Here is a 19,166-nt window from a genome sequence, read left to right as displayed (position 1 = left end):
AAACATTGTCAAAATAAAATATAGTACATTCATTACATTGAAAAAAAGGTCATTTTTGACCACCACTTGAGGAACACCATTGGGTTAAGAAAACCTCAATTTTGGCACCTCTGTATTTATAAAACCCTACGAATGGCCCAGGTTATAACCATATATCCAGGTGCACAGTGAAGTAAGGAGCATCATCAGCATTTTAAAGAGATAATTCTGGTGTCTGGATTGCAGCAACTAATATTGTAACTAAATAAATGTCATACATTCACTGTCAAACAGCCACAGCCAGATGAAGGAAATGTCCATTGGCTCTCATCACTGCCATATTTTGGCAGTGCACGGTCCCAAATCCCGACTACATCAGACTCATCAATTTTACTTCCAGTACACTTAAGCGACAAGACATAAAAATGTCTTTTAGGAGAAGCTTGGCCCAATTCATCACACTCGAGGGGGGGGGGGTGTCGAAAAGCAAACTCTTTGGCTGTGGGCAGGAGAAGCCCCCTCAGCTCTCCAAACCAAGCAGCTGTTTATCTTGGCAGTGCTAGTCACGGTCCACTGGGCCTGAGTTTCTGCTCTTTCCCGGCCACTGTTTTTAGGTTGAAGTGGGCAGCGCCAGGGTAAACACATGAGCTCAGCCCTCGCTGGGTCCTTGTTGGGTCTCTGCTAGGCTACCAGAACCCACAAGCCAGGGTAAACAGCAGCTATGCGACTAATAACAAGGGAATCCCACTGGTCGGAGAGCGAGCTAGCGAGAAACGGTGCTAGTGGGCTAGCGAGCCTGTCATCAAATGCTAAACACCTAACTACAAGCAAAACATTTTGGCTGGCAAAAGTCAGACAGTGAGGAGAAGGAGCGAGAGAGCGACTTGTCATCGTGCTATGAGACAGAACGTCTCTGCTTTCTGCTCCGTGTCTCTGTCTCCAAAACGGTAAAAAAAACAAAAAAACACAAGTGAGACAGTCTCGGTCTCAGAGCTATTACAGTTGCCATCATTTCAAATAAACAGTCATGCTTCCAAATAAGTGTGTTTTTTCTCTGGCTCTAAAGAAAATATCACTGAAGACTACCACTAATCAAATGTGAAGTAAATGGTGCCACAAAGTCTTATTCAAACCAGTTATAAAGCTGCGCATGACTTCTGAGCGTCTACACACAGGAGCCCAATGAATTAAACCTCACGCTGTAATTTAGCGAAGAGAAACAGGTGGGTCTGGACACACTGAATTATAGCATTTGGATAAATAATTTCTCCCCTTAAGTTCCACTTTAGAGAACCGCAAACCAGAGGAGGCCGATATGGAGAAGCACATCAGGATTGATATCAAAACCACACTTTCCTTCTCATAGCCTGGTAATATACAGCCATATTCATGACAGCACTATATATATTTATATAATTTAAAAAAAAATTGTTTATGTAAAACGGAAAAGAGTTAAAAAACCCAGTGACTCCTGGTGGTTATTTTGGAAATCGTATTCTCCTACTAGATTTATGAGGATGGAAACATTTTACAGACCTACTAATGCACTTGTCATTGCTTATCTATGAAGCAGAACAAATGATGTGTTTGAGGAGAAGAGAGTAACTCCAAACCTGCAACTTTTGTCCAACAAAAGCTATTAGACGGGATGTCTTCTTGTAATAAGTAACATAAGTAGCAAGTCTCTCGGCCAGTGATGGAATAGCAGAACTTCTGGTGCAGTTAATGATGGGATGGAGCATTATTTTAACTCGATCAGTGGAGGATCAGGTGGACTGTGGGATACCGCGCCATCCGGCCTAGTTATCTGAGGTTAAGTCGTTGCTTCCAAGTTCCAATCCAAGGGCTGTTCACCATAATTTAGCTGGTACATGACCTCACTACACCATTGTGCACATCTTATTTAATTTGCTTTGCACATAGTCAATAAACGCAGGAAATTTGGCACACTTGAGCTGCATGAGCTGAAGCAGAACAATGAACGAACATTGCTAAACAGAAGCACTTTGTTAGCTGGTTAATTAGCATTCTAATTTTCCACTGTCTGGTGGAAAAAGTAGGAGAAGCCACTATATATATAATAAATGACTTGCACCTCAGAGCGCGCAGACGAAGTGCACTAAATGTGTTATCTTGCGTTTCAAGGCAGACGCCTCCTGTTCGGGAACGCAGTCGTGTAATACAGTTCTGGAAGGTAATTAACCACTTTGATGACAGATTTTACTCAGGCATATCAGAACAACCAAAACACCATTTCAGATGCTGTGCAAAACATAGTGTCGGCCCAGATCCGGCCCACATCTGGTACGTGTGGATTCCACGTGTGCCAGATGTGGGCCGGATCTGGACCAACACTTTGTTGCTGTCTGGGTAGTCCAGTTATGCCGTCCCATCGCGCAAAGTCACGTGATTGTTTTGATCCGCATCGATTTATTCGGTAAATGTGTTTCCATCGTAGTTTATGTGCATGTTTTCTTATCGGATAAAAAATGTATTCGAAACAAACGAGTGCATTTATGTGCATCTTGCCATTTCCGTCCAGATGTTTTTTTACATGATATCCCAAAATGCGCATAATAGTTGGTGGATGGAAACATTGCTATTGTGAATATGCTCTGAACACAGACATTAAACAGCTAAAGCATGAATTCACAACAATAGTATTATACAATTGTGTACTTACGGTATTGTTATTTCTAAGGTTTTTACAACAGTTTCCATATGTTGTTTTTGTTGTGATTTTCATTTGCACTTTCTTGTCAACTAAAAGTTTGGCTTAAAAAAAAAAGTGCCTACGAGCAAAGGTTCATATTTTCCTCACTGAGATGACAGCTCAACAGTCTCTAGGAGTTGAATGTGAATTTTCCACCAAATTACTCAAAGTAATGATGTCACTTTCTTTTTATCTCCACTTTTATAGACCCTGATTATTATCTGAGAATAGTTCACTTCTGACTCAATTATATACAGCACCATGACAACCATGAAAAACTTTGATTAAAGTAATCCAGCTCACAAAGAATACATGCACACACAAACACAGACACAATGTGGGTGGCCATAAAGACGCATCATTCATGCCGTCTCCATCGTAAAAAGCCAAGGTTTATATTATTCACTACATTGCTGGCTATCTATTCATATTGTTAATATATTATAAGTTGTGCTCTCTGCAGCTGCTGAGGCAAATGTTAGTGCGAAAGCAATTAGTCAGGCCTTACTGAACAAATTTGTCCCTTGCCTTGTCCCCTGACTGCTGCTGCTTGTAGTGCTACCTGCAAACAGAACATACAAGAAAGACAGATGTAAGTTAATAAGAAGAAAAAGATCTGAGTAACATGTTTTCCCAGACAAGTGTTTTTCTACTATCGATGTTTCCACCATTTTTCCTGTATTCAGTAACTACTGAATCTTACAAAGATGTCTCTGTGCCAGTATTTGACTCATGTTATACAGTCACTAAAGAAGAGTTATAAAGAATGTTTTTCGGTTGTCTTTCCTGAGCCTTGTTTACTCCCATGTTCTTTTGGTTTTTTTAGCATGAACTCAAATTGTGATGATAAGTAAAAAATAAAGCAGCATTGTGAGCTATAAACTCATATGTGAGATATAAAATCACAACTGTGAGACTTAAAGTCACAATTGGGAGTTAAAAAGTAATTGACATAATATCAAAATTAATCGAAATTAAAAGTTTAGTTCACCCACAAATGTAAATTCTGTCATCATTTACTCACCCTTATGTTGTTCCAAACCTGTACGAGATTATTTCTTCTGTTGAACTAAAAAGAAGTTGAACTAATTCTGCTGATTAGTTTTTGGAATCAGCAGAAGAAAGAAACTCATACAGTTTCTTACTCATGAGGGTGAGTAAGTGATGACAGAATCGTTTTAATTTTGGGGTGAACTATCCCTTTAAGTCTCAAATAGCAGGATATACTATTACATTGCAAGATATAAAGTCCCATTGTGAGATATAAAGTCATGTTGTTTGACAAAGTTACGGTGGCCAGGCCGAGAGAGCTCAACGCACTGCAACTGAAGAAAACACATGCAAATAGAAAAACACCCGCCAATTAAGAAAACATCTTCATCGGTTTTACAACACGTGTGTGCTCCAAATACTCACAACACAACCAAATACAGAAACGCGCTGCAAATAGAACAGAACACAACAGAAATGTTTCCAGGGGACCCCAAATAAGTGACGAACCCGGCTGGATGTGCGTATAGCTCAAAGTCTACTTTTTTAAAAACTTTTTTAAACTTTTTTTTTGCTAAATATACAGAGATGACAAGTTTATGACATAACTTTGTATTAGAGTTCTCAACGGGTCGGGTCGGGTCGGGTCGGGTCGGCCCGACAAACCCGACGGGACCCGCGGGTTCGGGTCGAAAATATAAGTAAATGACTTGGGTCGGGTCGGACCTCGGGCTTAATCTTTTCCGCTCAGTAAAAAAAACAAAAACATTTATTAATCATCGCTGCTGTCCACTGTAAAGAAAGTCTGGCTGCTGCGTGCAACGTGCATCATGGAGAGGGGTGGGGGCAGACGCCGCTGCGTGCACGCCTTTAGCCTGGAGAAGAAGATGGAGTTGGTAAAAGTAAACTTGCCGCAGGTGAATTCACCATCGCTACTACAGCCTATTTATATATTTAAAGTTTATTGTTTCAGTTGTTTGTATTGTTAAAAGGCGTGAACATTAAAGGTTGATTTGAATTTGTGTCTGCTGGTCATGATAATACATGTATGAGAAAAAAAAATTCCGACATGGCGTCGGGCCGCGGGCCGGGTTCGGGCAGATAATTCATGTTGATGTGTCGGGTTACATCGGGTCCGGGCTTTAAAAGCCACGGGCCGGGTCGGGTCGGGTTGTAATTTTTAGGCCCGTTGAGAACTCTACTTTGTATAGCCTACAATATGTTCAATGTCATCAGAATACAAATTAATCCAACATATCAAACTGGTAGGAAGTAGGTTGGAACACCAACTTTCATTGTGTATTCAGTGAAACAGGAAGTACCAGGGGAAATTAAGTAACTTCCGTAATAACCTCGCCAAATGTGGTTCCACCAAAGCACTTTATCATCCGTTTTTATATCATAAATGCATTCAGAAAAGCTGCACACCCTCTTTATTGACTCCTAGGCATCCTTTGAGTTCTTGAAGGGAGATGGTCTTGTCCTTGTTAAGGTCGCAGTAGTCGGTGAACTTGCGGGCGCATCGTTTGGGTTTGGCTTTCTTCTTCACGTAGCGCTTGAAGGGTTTCATCTCCTTCTTGTTGATATCGTGACTGCCATTATTATCCAGCTGGCCAAAGTACCATTGTACCACCCGTTCCTCCAGTGTGTGGCTTGGGTCAGGCTCAACAAACCTGGAGCACAAACAATCTCAGTTGGAGCAGTGTACTGTATATTACTATTATAAAACTATTATAAAACTTAACAATTTAAACTTTTTCACCAGAAGCTAATGAAATGATACAGACTGCATCACACTTCGGCAGATTCAGTTTTACTATTTGAATTGTATTCTATATACAAAACTCTTAAAATCAACACAACTTATCCAGAACTGTTTGTCCTATGTGGACATTAATGGAACCTCTTTTAAAGAATTGCAATTAAAACATGATAAAATTGATTGATTTACATTGTGTTCAGACTCTGAACTCGTATCATCCTTGGCCACTAGGCATTAGAATATCAGAGAGACGTGGGAAGTTGTGGGAAATTTGTCAGGCCAACTCCACCATTGTGGTGGGACGTTTTGCACAAGTAAGAACTACTACTAAATATACTGTGTATACTCATATAGGGTAACACTTTAGTTTAGGGACCATTTCTCACTATTATCTAGTTGCTTATAAGCATGCATATTACTAGGATATTGGCTGTTTATTAGAACTTATGAAGCACATATGAATGCCTTATTCTGCATGACCATATTCTACATCCATTAATCACCCAACTACCTTACTAATAATTAATACGCAGAAATTAGGAGTTTATTGAGTTTCCTATCCTAGGAGTTTCCTATCCTTTAGGAGTTTCCTATCCTATCCATCCTATCCGATCCGATCCTATTGAGGCAAAAGTGGTAGTTAATAGTGAGAATTGGACCCTAATCTAAAGTGTGATTCTCAAATCATTACGACTTTGATCTAAAAATGTTATTTAGTCATCAAGGTTTGCAAATAAACACATAACACTCTAGTATCAATATTTTAGAGAACATTTTAAATTCCACATTCATTTGAAAAAGCATTTTCTGCTAATTATGCCTTTTCTCATAACATTTTTTTTCTCAGCTTTATTCTCCTAATTTTATTACTTTATTCTAATGACAATTCAGTTTTATTTTCAAATTGATACAAATGTATTCTGTATTCTATTTATTTATTTAAACTAAAATGCTGTTGCATTTGTGAATAACGCATTACTATATTAAGTTCTTACCTCCCGCCACCAGAGGGGGTTGGTGAGTTGATAGCTTGCACCATGTCAGTAGTAAGGGCATCCAACAGGCTGGTTATGAATTCCACTTTCTTTCCCTCTGGACACCCTGTAACATTTCAAGAGAGACCAACATAACCACAAGCATTCTCATTTAGTCTTACAGCAGAACACAAAAGAGGTGTTTTTAACATTAAAATGTCCTTTTCAATTACGCCCACAGTTAGAGAGGAACGTATTAAGCTGTCCCAATGAAATATACAACATCATGCAATACGATTGTTCTAACATTAATGTCAACGCTGATAATAAGGCTGCACATCTTATAGCAATTCAAAGATAAAATATGGCAAACAAAAGATGTGAGCATTTGCAAATGCTTGAGTGCACGTGTGAAATGTAAAGTAGCAAATAAGCTAGATCGACAAGGTGACGAGGGCACTTTCGCAGACCACCGCAGCCCAGTTAACTTTTACGACACATTGCTGAACACCTTGGGTAGCGCTTTTTTTTAACTGTCCCAGATGCTCGGCTGCAATGGCGTGCACTACTTGAGTCAATGTTTCGGCCTTAATTGTGTCTCTTAAAGGGTGACTTAAAACAGAAGAATGTAATAAAATAATCTCAGTTTACATTTTCACTTTGGTTAATTTAGGTTTTCTCGTGCCATCCTCACTCTAATTTAGCTGGTTGAGGGCAGTTTGGGAGGTGGGGCCCTGTGGCTTACCAGGTGACTCCAATTAGTATCTGTAAGGTTTGGACAAGTGTGATGACGTGCCGGCTCAGTGCTTCTCAGCCCAAGTGTTAAATTAGAACATATGGAATCAGACTCATCTTGTCAAACTTCCCATACTATATTTGACAGATGTATACTTCATAACGCCAGCTTGTGGGAAGCCCTGATGTAGATCAGCCATGAGTTTGTTTGTTTGTTTGCACTAGTATGATGATGCCACAGGTAGGCCTTGTAGTGGAATTTGGCCTGTGGAAATAGTTATAGTACATCTATCCAAAAGTTCTTCCCCCCCATTCCTGTGTTGAAAGGATGAAACCAAAACTCTTTGCTCTGGTGCCAGGTTGCACTCAAGTAGAGTACATAAAAATAATTTGACTGAAGTCCCCCTGGGCACTGACAGCACCTCTCGGCCCCCCGCTGCTGTCCTCCCCAGTGGTCCACGCCGTCATAAACTACTCCACACATCTGTTACCCAGTCAGGAGCCATGTTTTACTCTGTAAACTTACCAGATGGGGAATTATAAAGGAGTTACAATGAAATTCTAAATGAAAGGGAAAGAACTGGAATGAGCGAAAGCCTAATATTTTTAGGGAAAACCACCTTTAAATGCTAACATGTGGTACATGTTCTTGCAACCATTTGTCAAACATTATTAGCAGAAACAAAAAGAAAACCATACTCTTATTGTAAGCATAGTCAAGGAGAATGAAAATATACAATGAAATAATTTAAATAAACATATTAGCAATATATGTAAGCTTCTTTCCGCCACTGAATACAAAAATAATAAAGGTAATTGCGACTTTTTTATCTCACAACTGTGTGATATAAACTTGTAATTGGGAGTTATAAAGTCAGAATTGCCTTATATAAACTCACAATTGCTTGTAATAAAGTCTTAGAATTGGTCATAACTCAAAAGTTCGAGTTTATCTATTAATTCTGAGAAAATAAGTCAAAATGGCAAGATATAAACTCACAATTGCAAAAAATAAAAAAATAAAAAAATAAAAAAAATCAGAATTGCAGGTTTAAATCTCAATTCTGACTCCATAACATGCAATTGCGACTTTAAAGCATCTTGCAATTCTGAGAAAAAAAGTCAGAATGGCAAGATATAAAGTCGCAATTGTGAAAAAAAGTCGCAATTATCTTTTCAATTGTTTTATTCTGTGGCGGAAACAAGCTTCCATAGCAATATCAGTCATTGTTGCACGTAAAAAAAAGAAAAGAAAATAACAATAGGCTTTAGGTGGGTCATAGCCATTAGCCGCCCTCTACTCGCTAGTTAGTTGCAGGGGGAAGGATATTCTCATTCTAAAGAGCATCTGATTGGGAAAATAATCAATAAATAATTTATAATTTCGATCCATTGTCCCAGAAGAGGAAATAGACTTTGAGGAGTACACTATCTTATAGCTTATTAATGACCTCAAAGCTAATAGCTAATAAAGCTAACAAATGACTGGTACACTGTATAACCAGTCAGGAACTATCTATCTATTTTAGAAATGATGTAGCCTACATATAAACAGAAGGAGTGACATGTAATGTACTAGTGAAGACAGTTAAGCCGGTCGCACACTGGACGGCAAACGCCATGCCGTGTCATGGACAACACGCCAGTATCGCGAGTCTATTCTAGCAGACTTCAAGAATGAACAGTGGCATCAGTGGAAAAACGGGGCAAACGTACAGAGAATGTGTGATCAATATAACTACAGCTCTCTACATGAAGCATACAGATTGTTTCAAGCCACATAAAGTTAAACGCTTCAATGCAAAAAATGCACAACAAACAGAGGCATTTCTGTGTGCATACACTCACAGAAAACAGTCCATATTGTGTCCCAAATTACATAATATACATTTATGCACTTATACTTCACACTATGTACTCTACCATCTAGTGTATGACATTTATACCAGGTTCAGACTACACAATATCAGCCCTATTTTGTCATGATCTGTTTGACTTAGGGTGTTGTGGTGATTCGTAAACAACAATGGGCTTTGGGATGCACGAATCAATCGTTTTACCTCGTATAGTGTCATAGCGCATCTGCAATGCTTCGCAACGTCCTGACAGGAAGCCTAGCATGTTACATTTTTTCCATCACATCTGTGACGTTGACCAATAAGAGCACAGAAGCTCTTCCATACACAGCTTTCAAACATGGCGAAACGAAAGACAGAAATAGAGCAATGGAGGAAAGGTTTGTGGAGCTAGAGCAACAATACTCCAGCCTTTATGATGTTTCCTCGATGGACTACAACGACAGAGGGAAAAAAGATAAATGCTGGTGAACGATAGCAGAGGAGCTTCAGCAACCCGGTGAGTACTAGAATTAGCATTAAGATAAACCATTGTTTGTTTATGCTCTTGTTTCCGGGAAGTCATTGACTATGTTTACATGCAGCCAATAACCCGTTCAAAACCGGGATATTAGCAATAACCCGGTCGCGCACGGCCATGTAAACACCGGCAAAAACCCGGATATGCTCATATCCCGGTTTTTAAAAACCCGGATATTATACCTGGGGTACCCCCTTTCTAACCCGAATATTTGGTCATGTAAACGCGTATCGGCATATCCCCATCAAAAGGGACATTGATTTGTGTTCTGCGCATGTTCTATTCGCAAGGAATCTTGGTCTTTTGAGTAGGGACGGCGCATACAGAAACCCGCGTGCAGTATACCGGAAGTAAACAAGAAGTAGAGGTAAACATGGCGAGACGCAGCACAGCACCACACTTTTGGAGCGAGGAGGAAAGCGCAAACAAAGGCGATCGCTATCTTCCCCGAACTATTCATTATCCGCATGCTGCTGCTGTTGTTGTTGTCTTTGGATACAGGAAAAAGAATCGGAAATGACGCATATTGCGTCTTAAGGAAGTCCGTACGTCCAGACGCTAACCGCGCGTCGCCGTTTACATCGGGATATTGTAAATTCCATGTATACAGGAGTAACTCTCTCTGCTCACGCATGTAAACGCGTTATTCCGAATGTTTCAGAAACCCAAATAGTGACCTTAACCCGACCATAACCCGGATATTGGCTGCATGTAAACGTAGTCATTGACTAGTCCCGCTTTCTTGATGACATCACGCACGTCGTTAAATACGACAAACGATGATTGGTTTGGAAACAACATGTAGTCGGACATGCTTCTTGTCCAACACATGACAAGAATTTAGGAGTAAAAAATCACACAATCTGACAAAAATATTGTGTAGTCTGAACCTGACATTGTTTATACTACAAAACAACATAGAATAGTGTAGAAATTGGGAGAATTTGCACCTCATGTCAACTGTTCTGCTCACCTGTCAGATCTCTGTCTCTAAAAGGATCTTCCATCTCTGAGTCTCGAGAACGAGCCGCACTGTCACATTCTGGTTTTTTATACCTGATGGAGAACACAAACATGAGGCACTTTTACAATGTTTATACATCTTCTCCTCTATTATCAGTATCTGTACAAAGCCACACAAGCCTTATGTGGAGCCACATTTCTTCAGTTCAGTCTGTCGAAGTCAGACATCTGAGAGTGAAAACGTGAACACACTGGAGAGCTGCTTTAGAGTAGAACTTGAAGATGTTATTCTAATTGAAAGCGACATTGACATTTTTCATGTTTACTACTGTAAAGCTGCTTGCTTTAAAACAATCAATTGTATAAAGTGTTATATAAATAAACACGACATGACTTGACTGGACTGGAGAGCTGAATTACAGTTCTCAGTAATGCTGCAAAGGTATTTTGAACTTACCCCAAAGTGTAGAATGAAAAAGAACTTCACAGTGAATATATCATGGCTTTTATGGAGTCTTTTGACTTGGGACAGTAGGCAGCCACCCAAAACTTCCTAGCAAACGCTTAGCTATGTGCCTACAACAACTCGGAGAACTTTGACAACCACAAAAATAAGGACTTGGCAACCAAATTATCATGGACAAACATCACGCATTTTCTTGTTCGTAGAGAATGCAGAGTTTGGTCTTCACTGTAGATTCAGAGATAGGACTAAAAAAATGCAGCCATACAAGTCCTGTCTCAGTTAACACAGCTATCCAAACACATGAAGAAATGACAAAACCCTGAGTATTTGATTTCATTGTTTGATCCAATTTGGTTGACTGGTTTTTAGTAAGACAGACATAAGAATGCATGACACTGCAGAAATCTAGGATTTAACGGAAACATCCAGAACATCTATCCAAAGGATCACGCCATCTCAGCATGGTTCAGAGGCAGCATGGGCTCCATGCCTGAATTCATATTGCGAATTTCGTTCAGCAAGAACCAGTTGGCTAAACCTTCTCAATGTTTCCAGGGCAAAAAAAAAAGAAAAGAAAAAGAGAGCAATTTACACATCTCCAAAAGTGGAAAATAAATCACAGCTCATAATGGGTAGAAACACATCAGGACGTGTCATGCTTTCAATTTGAGTGCTTTCTAAACAAAATTCAGCACTGACAGCTTTGCTCATGGAAAAATAAAGATTGTGGTTTGGAGAGAAAATCGATTGTCATAACATTCCACAACTAAACTAATCAGTCGCATTGGATGATCGCCATTCTTTTAGCATTTTGAGATGTTTAGAGCATGCAAGCTCATCCAGAAACATGTCGTATAAATAATGGGGTTACAGCACAGTCTTGATTTTATATCTTGATATTAATGTCTTAGGCAGCGCTAATGACACAATTACAAAATTTGTCATAAGACAGTTTGTTTCTGTCTTACCTTGCAGAAGTTCCAGGTATGGGTCTCCCAGTGTCCACCAGCACACACCAGCAGTAACCAGTGGACTGGTGGCACTGGACCGGTTTGTAGAGTCCCTGCAGGCCGCAGTCAGGGATGAAGATGGCTTCCCGCGGATTCTGCCGAGCCTCATCCTGGGCCGTCTGCCTCTCCTGGTCACAAGAGGGAACTTTCTCTAAAACCATGAGAAACACACTCAATACACAGACATCTCTCATATCAGGTAGTGCACTTCAAGTATGGTTTAATATTCTTCAACAATGGCAATAAAGCAAAACAATAGTCTATATATAGTGAGCTAGTACAAAGTACAAACAGGGTCACCACATGGAAAGCATGAGGCATGGCAACAGTCAAAGTTCTCAGAGAGGCGGTCTCCTTAATGCCATTCCAGATTTTCTGTTTGAATGTCTTTGTCTTCTTAGCAGTCTTTTTAGAGCCACTGTTCAAAGTGGAAGAACTTCCAGTTCTTTGTTGTTAAAAGTGCTTCTGTTTGTTTAGCTTGCGAACACTGTAGAGACTTACGCAGCCTCCTTTTAACCTCCCATTGTATGTCTCTAACTCCCTATAACTTTATTCCCTCTTCCTGTACCCTGTACAATGATGGAAAAATATTGGGATCAGTAAGTTTTTATCATTTTTGAAAGAAGATTCATATGTTCACGAAGGCTGCGTTTATATAAAAATGCATTCAAAACTTTTCTTTTGCTGCTTTACGTAGTGCAGAATCTGTGATACAGTGTCAGTTTGAAAGTTTAAAAGAGAAAGTTTGAATAACCACATTTATTTGAAATAGAAATGATTTGTACATGCCTTTAAAATGTAAAGGTTACACTTTATTTCGATAGTCCACTTCAGATATTCTACTAACTGAAGTAGAACTGATGTAACAACTTTGCAACTACATGTCAACTAACTCTCATTAGAGTATTAGTAGACTGTTAGGATAGGGTACGTAGAATAAGTTGACATGTTCTTGCAAAGTTACTTATAGTCAGTTGAATGTCTGTTGGGGAGCATCAAAATAAAGTGTTAGCAGATATTAAGCAGACAGTCTACTAATACTGACTGGTAGTTGACATGTAGTTGCAAAGTTAATTATAGTTAGCAGAATGTCTAAAGTGGACCATCGGAATACAGTTTTACCAATGTAAATAATTAGGCCAGATTTTCTACAAGTAGCATAACATTTGCAACACAAGTTTGAGTCATGCATCCACAGTATCAATCTTTTCACCATATGCTCCCTTAAAGGTGCAGTAAGTGATTTCTGAGAAACACTATTGATATTTGCAATCAACCCAAACAAACACACCCCTCCCTTCATTGCTCCGCCCCCAAAATACACAAACACACAATATAAGATCGGATATCTCTTTATCATAACTGAAGTGAAGCAAAATAATGCTTTGTGAAAGATAAAGTGAAGATAACAAACAAACAGCGCTGGAAAGCTTTTCTAATATTAACATGGGTCCTAAAGCTCTTGCCTGATCATAACCCTTCTTTTCCCAGTGAAATTCCTCTGAGCTTTTCTCTTTTGTAATGTCTCTCAGCCATCTCTCTTTCTACAGTCTTTCTTCAAATCTCACTCTCTCTTTTCTTCCATCATGAGAGGACACGCCCCTTACTGCTGATTGGCTACAAGTGTGTTGTGCTGCTCGGTCCGATCCACTTTCAACAGTGTTTCTCAGAAATCGCTTACTGCACCTTTAATTTGAACAGATTGTAAGAGACAACTTTACATTCATGGTTAACGTCATTAATTAACACTGTTGCAAATGTTTTCATTCAACATCTGTGAGTTGAACCAATTCAAGTCCTGAAAGATCTGTGCATCTAAAAAATGAGATTTGACTGATATCTGCTACAATAAAACTTTCACCAAAATTGTGTTAAAATTAATTGAGGCAGAATTGACTTAAACACTTTCAAGGGGCATCTTTGCCCCTTTTCTTTTCTGAGCCATTAGGATTTAATTTTCATGTATTTATTAACACAATGGACACTTGAGAGATGATCTTTTAAATGTTTTAACACCTTGTCTCATAAAACTCTATTTATGTTGAAATCCATTTAGTACGCTGCTCACTTGTAGTGCATCGGGCCAAGTATAATAGCAGCAGATGTTGAGGCTAATCCAGCTAGCAGGGTGCTGAAGAGCTTTTTAACACTCCTGATTGATGTCATTTTTAATCAGATGTTTAGTGAATATCGTGCCGCAAGAACAGTTATCAGAACCGCTGTTTTCCTCTGCACGACAGCCCGGGACACTCAAGCTGTTAATCATTAGATTGGGCAGATGCATAAGCTATACAAAACTCTCTCAAGTCTTCCCTTTCTTCTTCCTCGTTTCAGTTTCTTCATTCTTGTAATGCTAAAAGTAAGGTTGTGCACTGATTAAAAATGTAACTAATTAATCACACAAGTTAGACATTAAATCCCAAAATAAATGTGTTCAACACAAAGGACACACACACACACACACAGTATAACGATACCTTTATTAAATGTTTTTTCTATTTTTTTTGGGTTAAAATGAGTGATTATGACCATTTAACATATTTTAATAAAACTACATTGTAAGTTCCCAAACTACTGTTTGTTTATCATTCATTTTTTCTTAACATATCGAATAACCAACCTAGGCTCATTAGAAATATGCACCTCTACCTTCATTTTTGGATTTCTTTTGCATTCAAGTGCAATGTTATCATCTCAAAACTATTAACAAATACATTTTGATGTTATGCATCAATTAACCAGCTTTATATAGCTTTTCTAATGTAGTAAACACCTGGTTTAGCGCTGCACTTGCGATGCGGAGAGCATGGTTGCAAGCTAAAATTGCATGGTTGTCGTCAAGTTTGCTTTTGTTAATACTATCAGTTAGGTTTAGGGTAGGTGGTACGTTATTTTCCAATCCGATAGAGCATTAACATTTTAGCATTACTCGCTGGACATTTAATTTCAGAACTACCGCGATACATACAACAGCCAATGTAATAAAACATTGCCAGATTTACATTAATCTGAATGCACTTTTAGCCCCACTCACTGGAATTTCACAAATTTCAAGAAATGTGCAAGAAACAACATAATATCATTTTGCAGATATGTCGCCATAGGCACACATTTTAATAAGCCTGGGTTGGAAATAACAATATTCACATAAACAGGAAGTGAAAAATAAATTTTTTCTTCTTTCAACAGTCCGTATTAATTAATGAAATGTATGCATGTATTTAAGTGATATGAACCGATATGGGCCGTTTACACGAAACCATTTTTAACTAAAAACGGAAAACTTTTTATGCGTGTTGGACGTTCATTTACACGACAACGGCGTTTTGGGGGCCTGATAACACATGCTTTTTAAAACGGGTTTCAAAGTGCTCGTTTTTGAAAACTATACTGTTATCGTCTCCATGTGAACTACAAAACACCAATTTGTGAAAACAGTGATGTCATATGCATGTGTATTACATGTCTATAGGCGAGTGATGTTTCTTTACAAAGTGACATCACCAACTATTGGCCTGACAGAATAACACCGCGTTTTTTGTCGTTTTCACGGATCCTTGTGAAAACATTGTCGCCTGTACGTGAAAAACACAAAGGAAAAACTTTTCCATTTTTAGTACATCGTTGTCGTGTAAACATATCCTAAATGAAATTGGGGCGGGATTACCTGTTTGACCAAACAATGGCAGATGCATTTGGGGCGCTATGGTGGTGTGGGAAATATGATTCGAAACATTATTCTTGCAATTCTATTTTGCCCCACTCATAGCGCAAAAAATTACACATTACCCACGTTCTGTTTGTAGAAATAATGGGACGAGATTACGGAATTATGCATTGCGAACTCGAGCACCACAGAACAATGACTAATCTAGTTTTACTTGGAGAGGAGGACCACTAAATGGTCCCCAAATGAATCTGTACCGAAGTATAAAATTCCTGGCCGGAGGGTGAGGGGTGGTAACAGAGGAAGGACAAGATCTGGAGTGTGAGAGAATTAAACTGAGAACAGCACTGCCCACTCAGAGTGTTCGTCTGAGCCTCCAAATGAAAACCATGAGCTACAAGCCCGTTCAGTGTAACCAAATCCTTCTGTTTTTGCTTTTGTCTTCATTACAAACAGTTCTGGTAAGTTCTGACAGCGTTGGCACGATCGGGAACAAGGCTTGGGGTGTTTTAAGTGGAACCTGACTGTGAAGACAAGGAACGGGGGAGAGCATTAAAACGTCCTCTTTTCCAGAGATGGGCTCACAATCCACATTCAAGTGTTCACGGCAGAGTCCATGACTCCTGCGCTTCCCGCCAAGGTTCCTTCATATCTAAATTATTTAGCACTGTTTATTGTAGCGAGGGTATACTGGCGCCAAGCAGATGGGATTCCCAAAAGAAATTGTTTTTTTTTCTCTCTCTCTCGCCATAATACAATAAAACAGGACAGAAAAGGATGGACAGTCTCAGATCCCATTTAATCCTATTTGCGTCACATTTTTGTTATGCATTCATTTTTTTAAGATCTGCACGTAAAACTTGATCTGACCCTCCTCTCTTTTCAGAGTTCAGTCATTTTTATGCACTCTGTCCCTTTTTATTCCAAGAAGTGAGTTGCATGAGTTCTGTTTAAACAAACAGACATAAGTGAGATACAGCCGAGGTGAGACCTCATTGCTCCCAGAATGCTTTGCTGTTGTTCTCTCTCAGTGTTTACAGGCTGGTATTGATTAGTTTATGCGCGGTATGTTGTAGGTAAACTCTGCTGATTTCCTCACTATAACGGCTGAAAATCAGAGCCTCATGTGTTTCATCGTGCCAAGATCAGGCCAAACAAAATAGCTTGAAACTCAGACTTATCAGCCTCCTTTAAACAAAGTGTTCTCTCTCTCTCCCTTTCTGTTTTAGATGCATATATCTCACTCTCTCTTTCTATCTCTCTTTCTTCATATGCCGTCCCTGCAATTGTTTTCAGCTGTGGGGAAAGTAATCACTCCAGTCTTGGATCTATGCATTCTGAGCTCATAACGTAACAGAAGAGGGCACGATGGGCCAGAAGAGGAGGGGTGGGCACCATGTTCTCCTCAAACTTTAATATGCTAAATGAAAAGGTTTATAGACAATCATGTCAAACATGTCCTCATCCTCAGAAGTACTCTAACCTCTTCATTTTTATTTCCTTCACATGGCCAGTAGTAGTTTTGGTGACTGGATGTATATCGAGAAACACAATATATTGTTTTTCACAGAGAATGAGCCCATGATCGCTTAATAACTTCCTGGGCATGTGACACATCCTGGTTATAAGTGACTTACCATATCGGGTCATTCTGAGAAATTGGGATTATTCCTCATTAGTGTTCCCATGACTTATGACTACAGACTTTATTTAACAAGATACAGAACTTCTGTCATATACAGTGGTTTAATGGTTTTAACTCTGTAGAATGCAAAAGAAAATCAATTACATTTTATATTTAAATGTTTGTTATTCATTAAAATATCAGCCAATTGCATGCCCACATTTTAACAAGCTGTACTAATAGAATAAAATAAGAATATAAATAGATTAAGAACAGAAAAAGAATTTACGTCTTTCCACGTTAAAAGAAAACATCTTTCCTCTTCTTTCTGTTTGGTTGATTTGCTCATATAAAATCATAGGATTGGTATCATGTATTTTTGGGGGCCACAATAAAAAACACAGGTAACTTAAGTAATTTAAATATAATATAATATAATATAATATAATATAATATAATATAATATAATATAATATAATATAATATAATATAATATAATATAATTAGTGGTGGGCAACGATCACTTACGATTAATCTTTTATAAACAAAATAATTAGTACACACACATATATTATGTACACACAAACTTTTATTTTGGATGTGATTAATCGTTGCCCAGCACTAAATATAATATAATATAATACCCATAACAATCACGCCTGAAACATTTCAAAATATAACAAGGTTGGTGCAGAACATTAAAAAGAAATGTCTAAATATTTTCCCTTTTTTAGTTGATATAGCACTGAAATGATAAATAAAACTGATTGACTATCAGAATTTACTCAGTTCTTTAAAATTATATTAAAAAGTATTTTAATTCACACTGTGTCGGGTTCAAAATAACAATAACAATACATAAGGATTAGAAGTAGTAGTTTGAGGCCAATGTGCTGGTCCCAAAATGTCTATGGAAATTGCGACCCTATAAGTTTTAAGGCACAAAGGACAAAATTGCTGGTTTGCACCATGGTTAAAAGGCTATTCTAGAGCTTGCGGCATCACGGTAACTCTATATATCCTTTTTTTGCCGAATATCTATACCTGCACTCAAACCAGTATAGAGAGCTTTGTATACAGTAGCTAGTCCAAACCTGTAATGCTACTACTACCCCTAAATCTTAGGGGACACAATGATAATAATGCTTGTTCTGTTTCATGGGGACCACAACCACAATTACCAAAGAAACACACAATTTACCTCACCTCAGATGAGCATGTTCTCTGTTATAACTGCACGAGTTGATGTGTGAAAGATCGAACTGATGCGTACCACCCACAATGCACTGAGAGATGGAAACTTGGCTTTCTTCGAGATTTACTTTAGCAGCAAAAACAACATCTCAGTGTTTCAATTTACTCCAGATCCCACACACTCCCATGAGCAGCAACGGTGGAGCCCGGTGCCAACTCCGTCACTTCTGCACCAATAGCACCCCTGTGATGACCGTGGATCTGCTACTCTGGTTGAATAGTGTTGATGTGCAACAGATGCTAATTGGTCACAGGAGGAGACTCTGAAGCGTTCCAAAGACGTGTCAGATTAGATATACAACGTGTCAGCTCAAGGTAAGTGTTTCCTTCAGCACAGAATATCTTTTGTCAAAATTTTGTCAATAATTCTCTGGTGAAATAAATTGATTATTTTTCAATGTTTACCAATTATAGGCCACCCAGGCAATAAACAAGGGAACGCCACTGGAACTGCATACACAATCTGACGTATACGACACACACACATTCTTGTACATCTATCTTTATGAGGACTTTCATTGACACAATGCAATCTCTAGCTGCTTACCCTAACCTTACCCATCACAACTAAGTGCCTAACCCAAACCCTTACCCTAAACCTACCCTTAACCTAATTATAACCTTATCCCTAAAACCAAGTCTTGACCCTCAAA

General features: G+C 38.7%; 1 protein-coding gene across 10 annotated transcripts in view; it reads right to left on the bottom strand.

Annotated features, from left to right (window-relative positions):
- Positions 1–19,166, bottom strand: part of smoc1 (SPARC related modular calcium binding 1) — a 57,690-nt gene that overhangs the window by 8,828 nt on the left and 29,696 nt on the right. For 8 of the 10 annotated variants that reach the window (XM_082143800.1, XM_082143803.1, XM_082143805.1 and 5 more), the window contains 5 exons: positions 11,927–12,119; positions 10,503–10,585; positions 6,440–6,545; positions 5,111–5,355; positions 3,221–3,254 (listed from right to left, as the gene is read on the bottom strand). In XM_082143800.1, the coding sequence (XP_081999926.1) occupies positions 3,221–3,254; positions 5,111–5,355; positions 6,440–6,545; positions 10,503–10,585; positions 11,927–12,119 (661 nt within the window). Of the gene's footprint in view, positions 1–3,200; positions 3,255–5,110; positions 5,356–6,439; positions 6,546–10,502; positions 10,586–11,926; positions 12,120–19,166 lie in introns of all 10 variants that reach the window. The other 2 variants (XM_082143802.1, XM_082143804.1) reach the window with 1 other exon arrangement.

Source organism: Leuciscus leuciscus (assembly GCF_965113295.1).
Source record: "Leuciscus leuciscus genome assembly, chromosome: 17".
NCBI classification, from domain to species: domain Eukaryota; kingdom Metazoa; phylum Chordata; class Actinopteri; order Cypriniformes; family Leuciscidae; genus Leuciscus; species Leuciscus leuciscus.
This window is presented reverse-complemented; position numbering and strand designations above follow the sequence as displayed.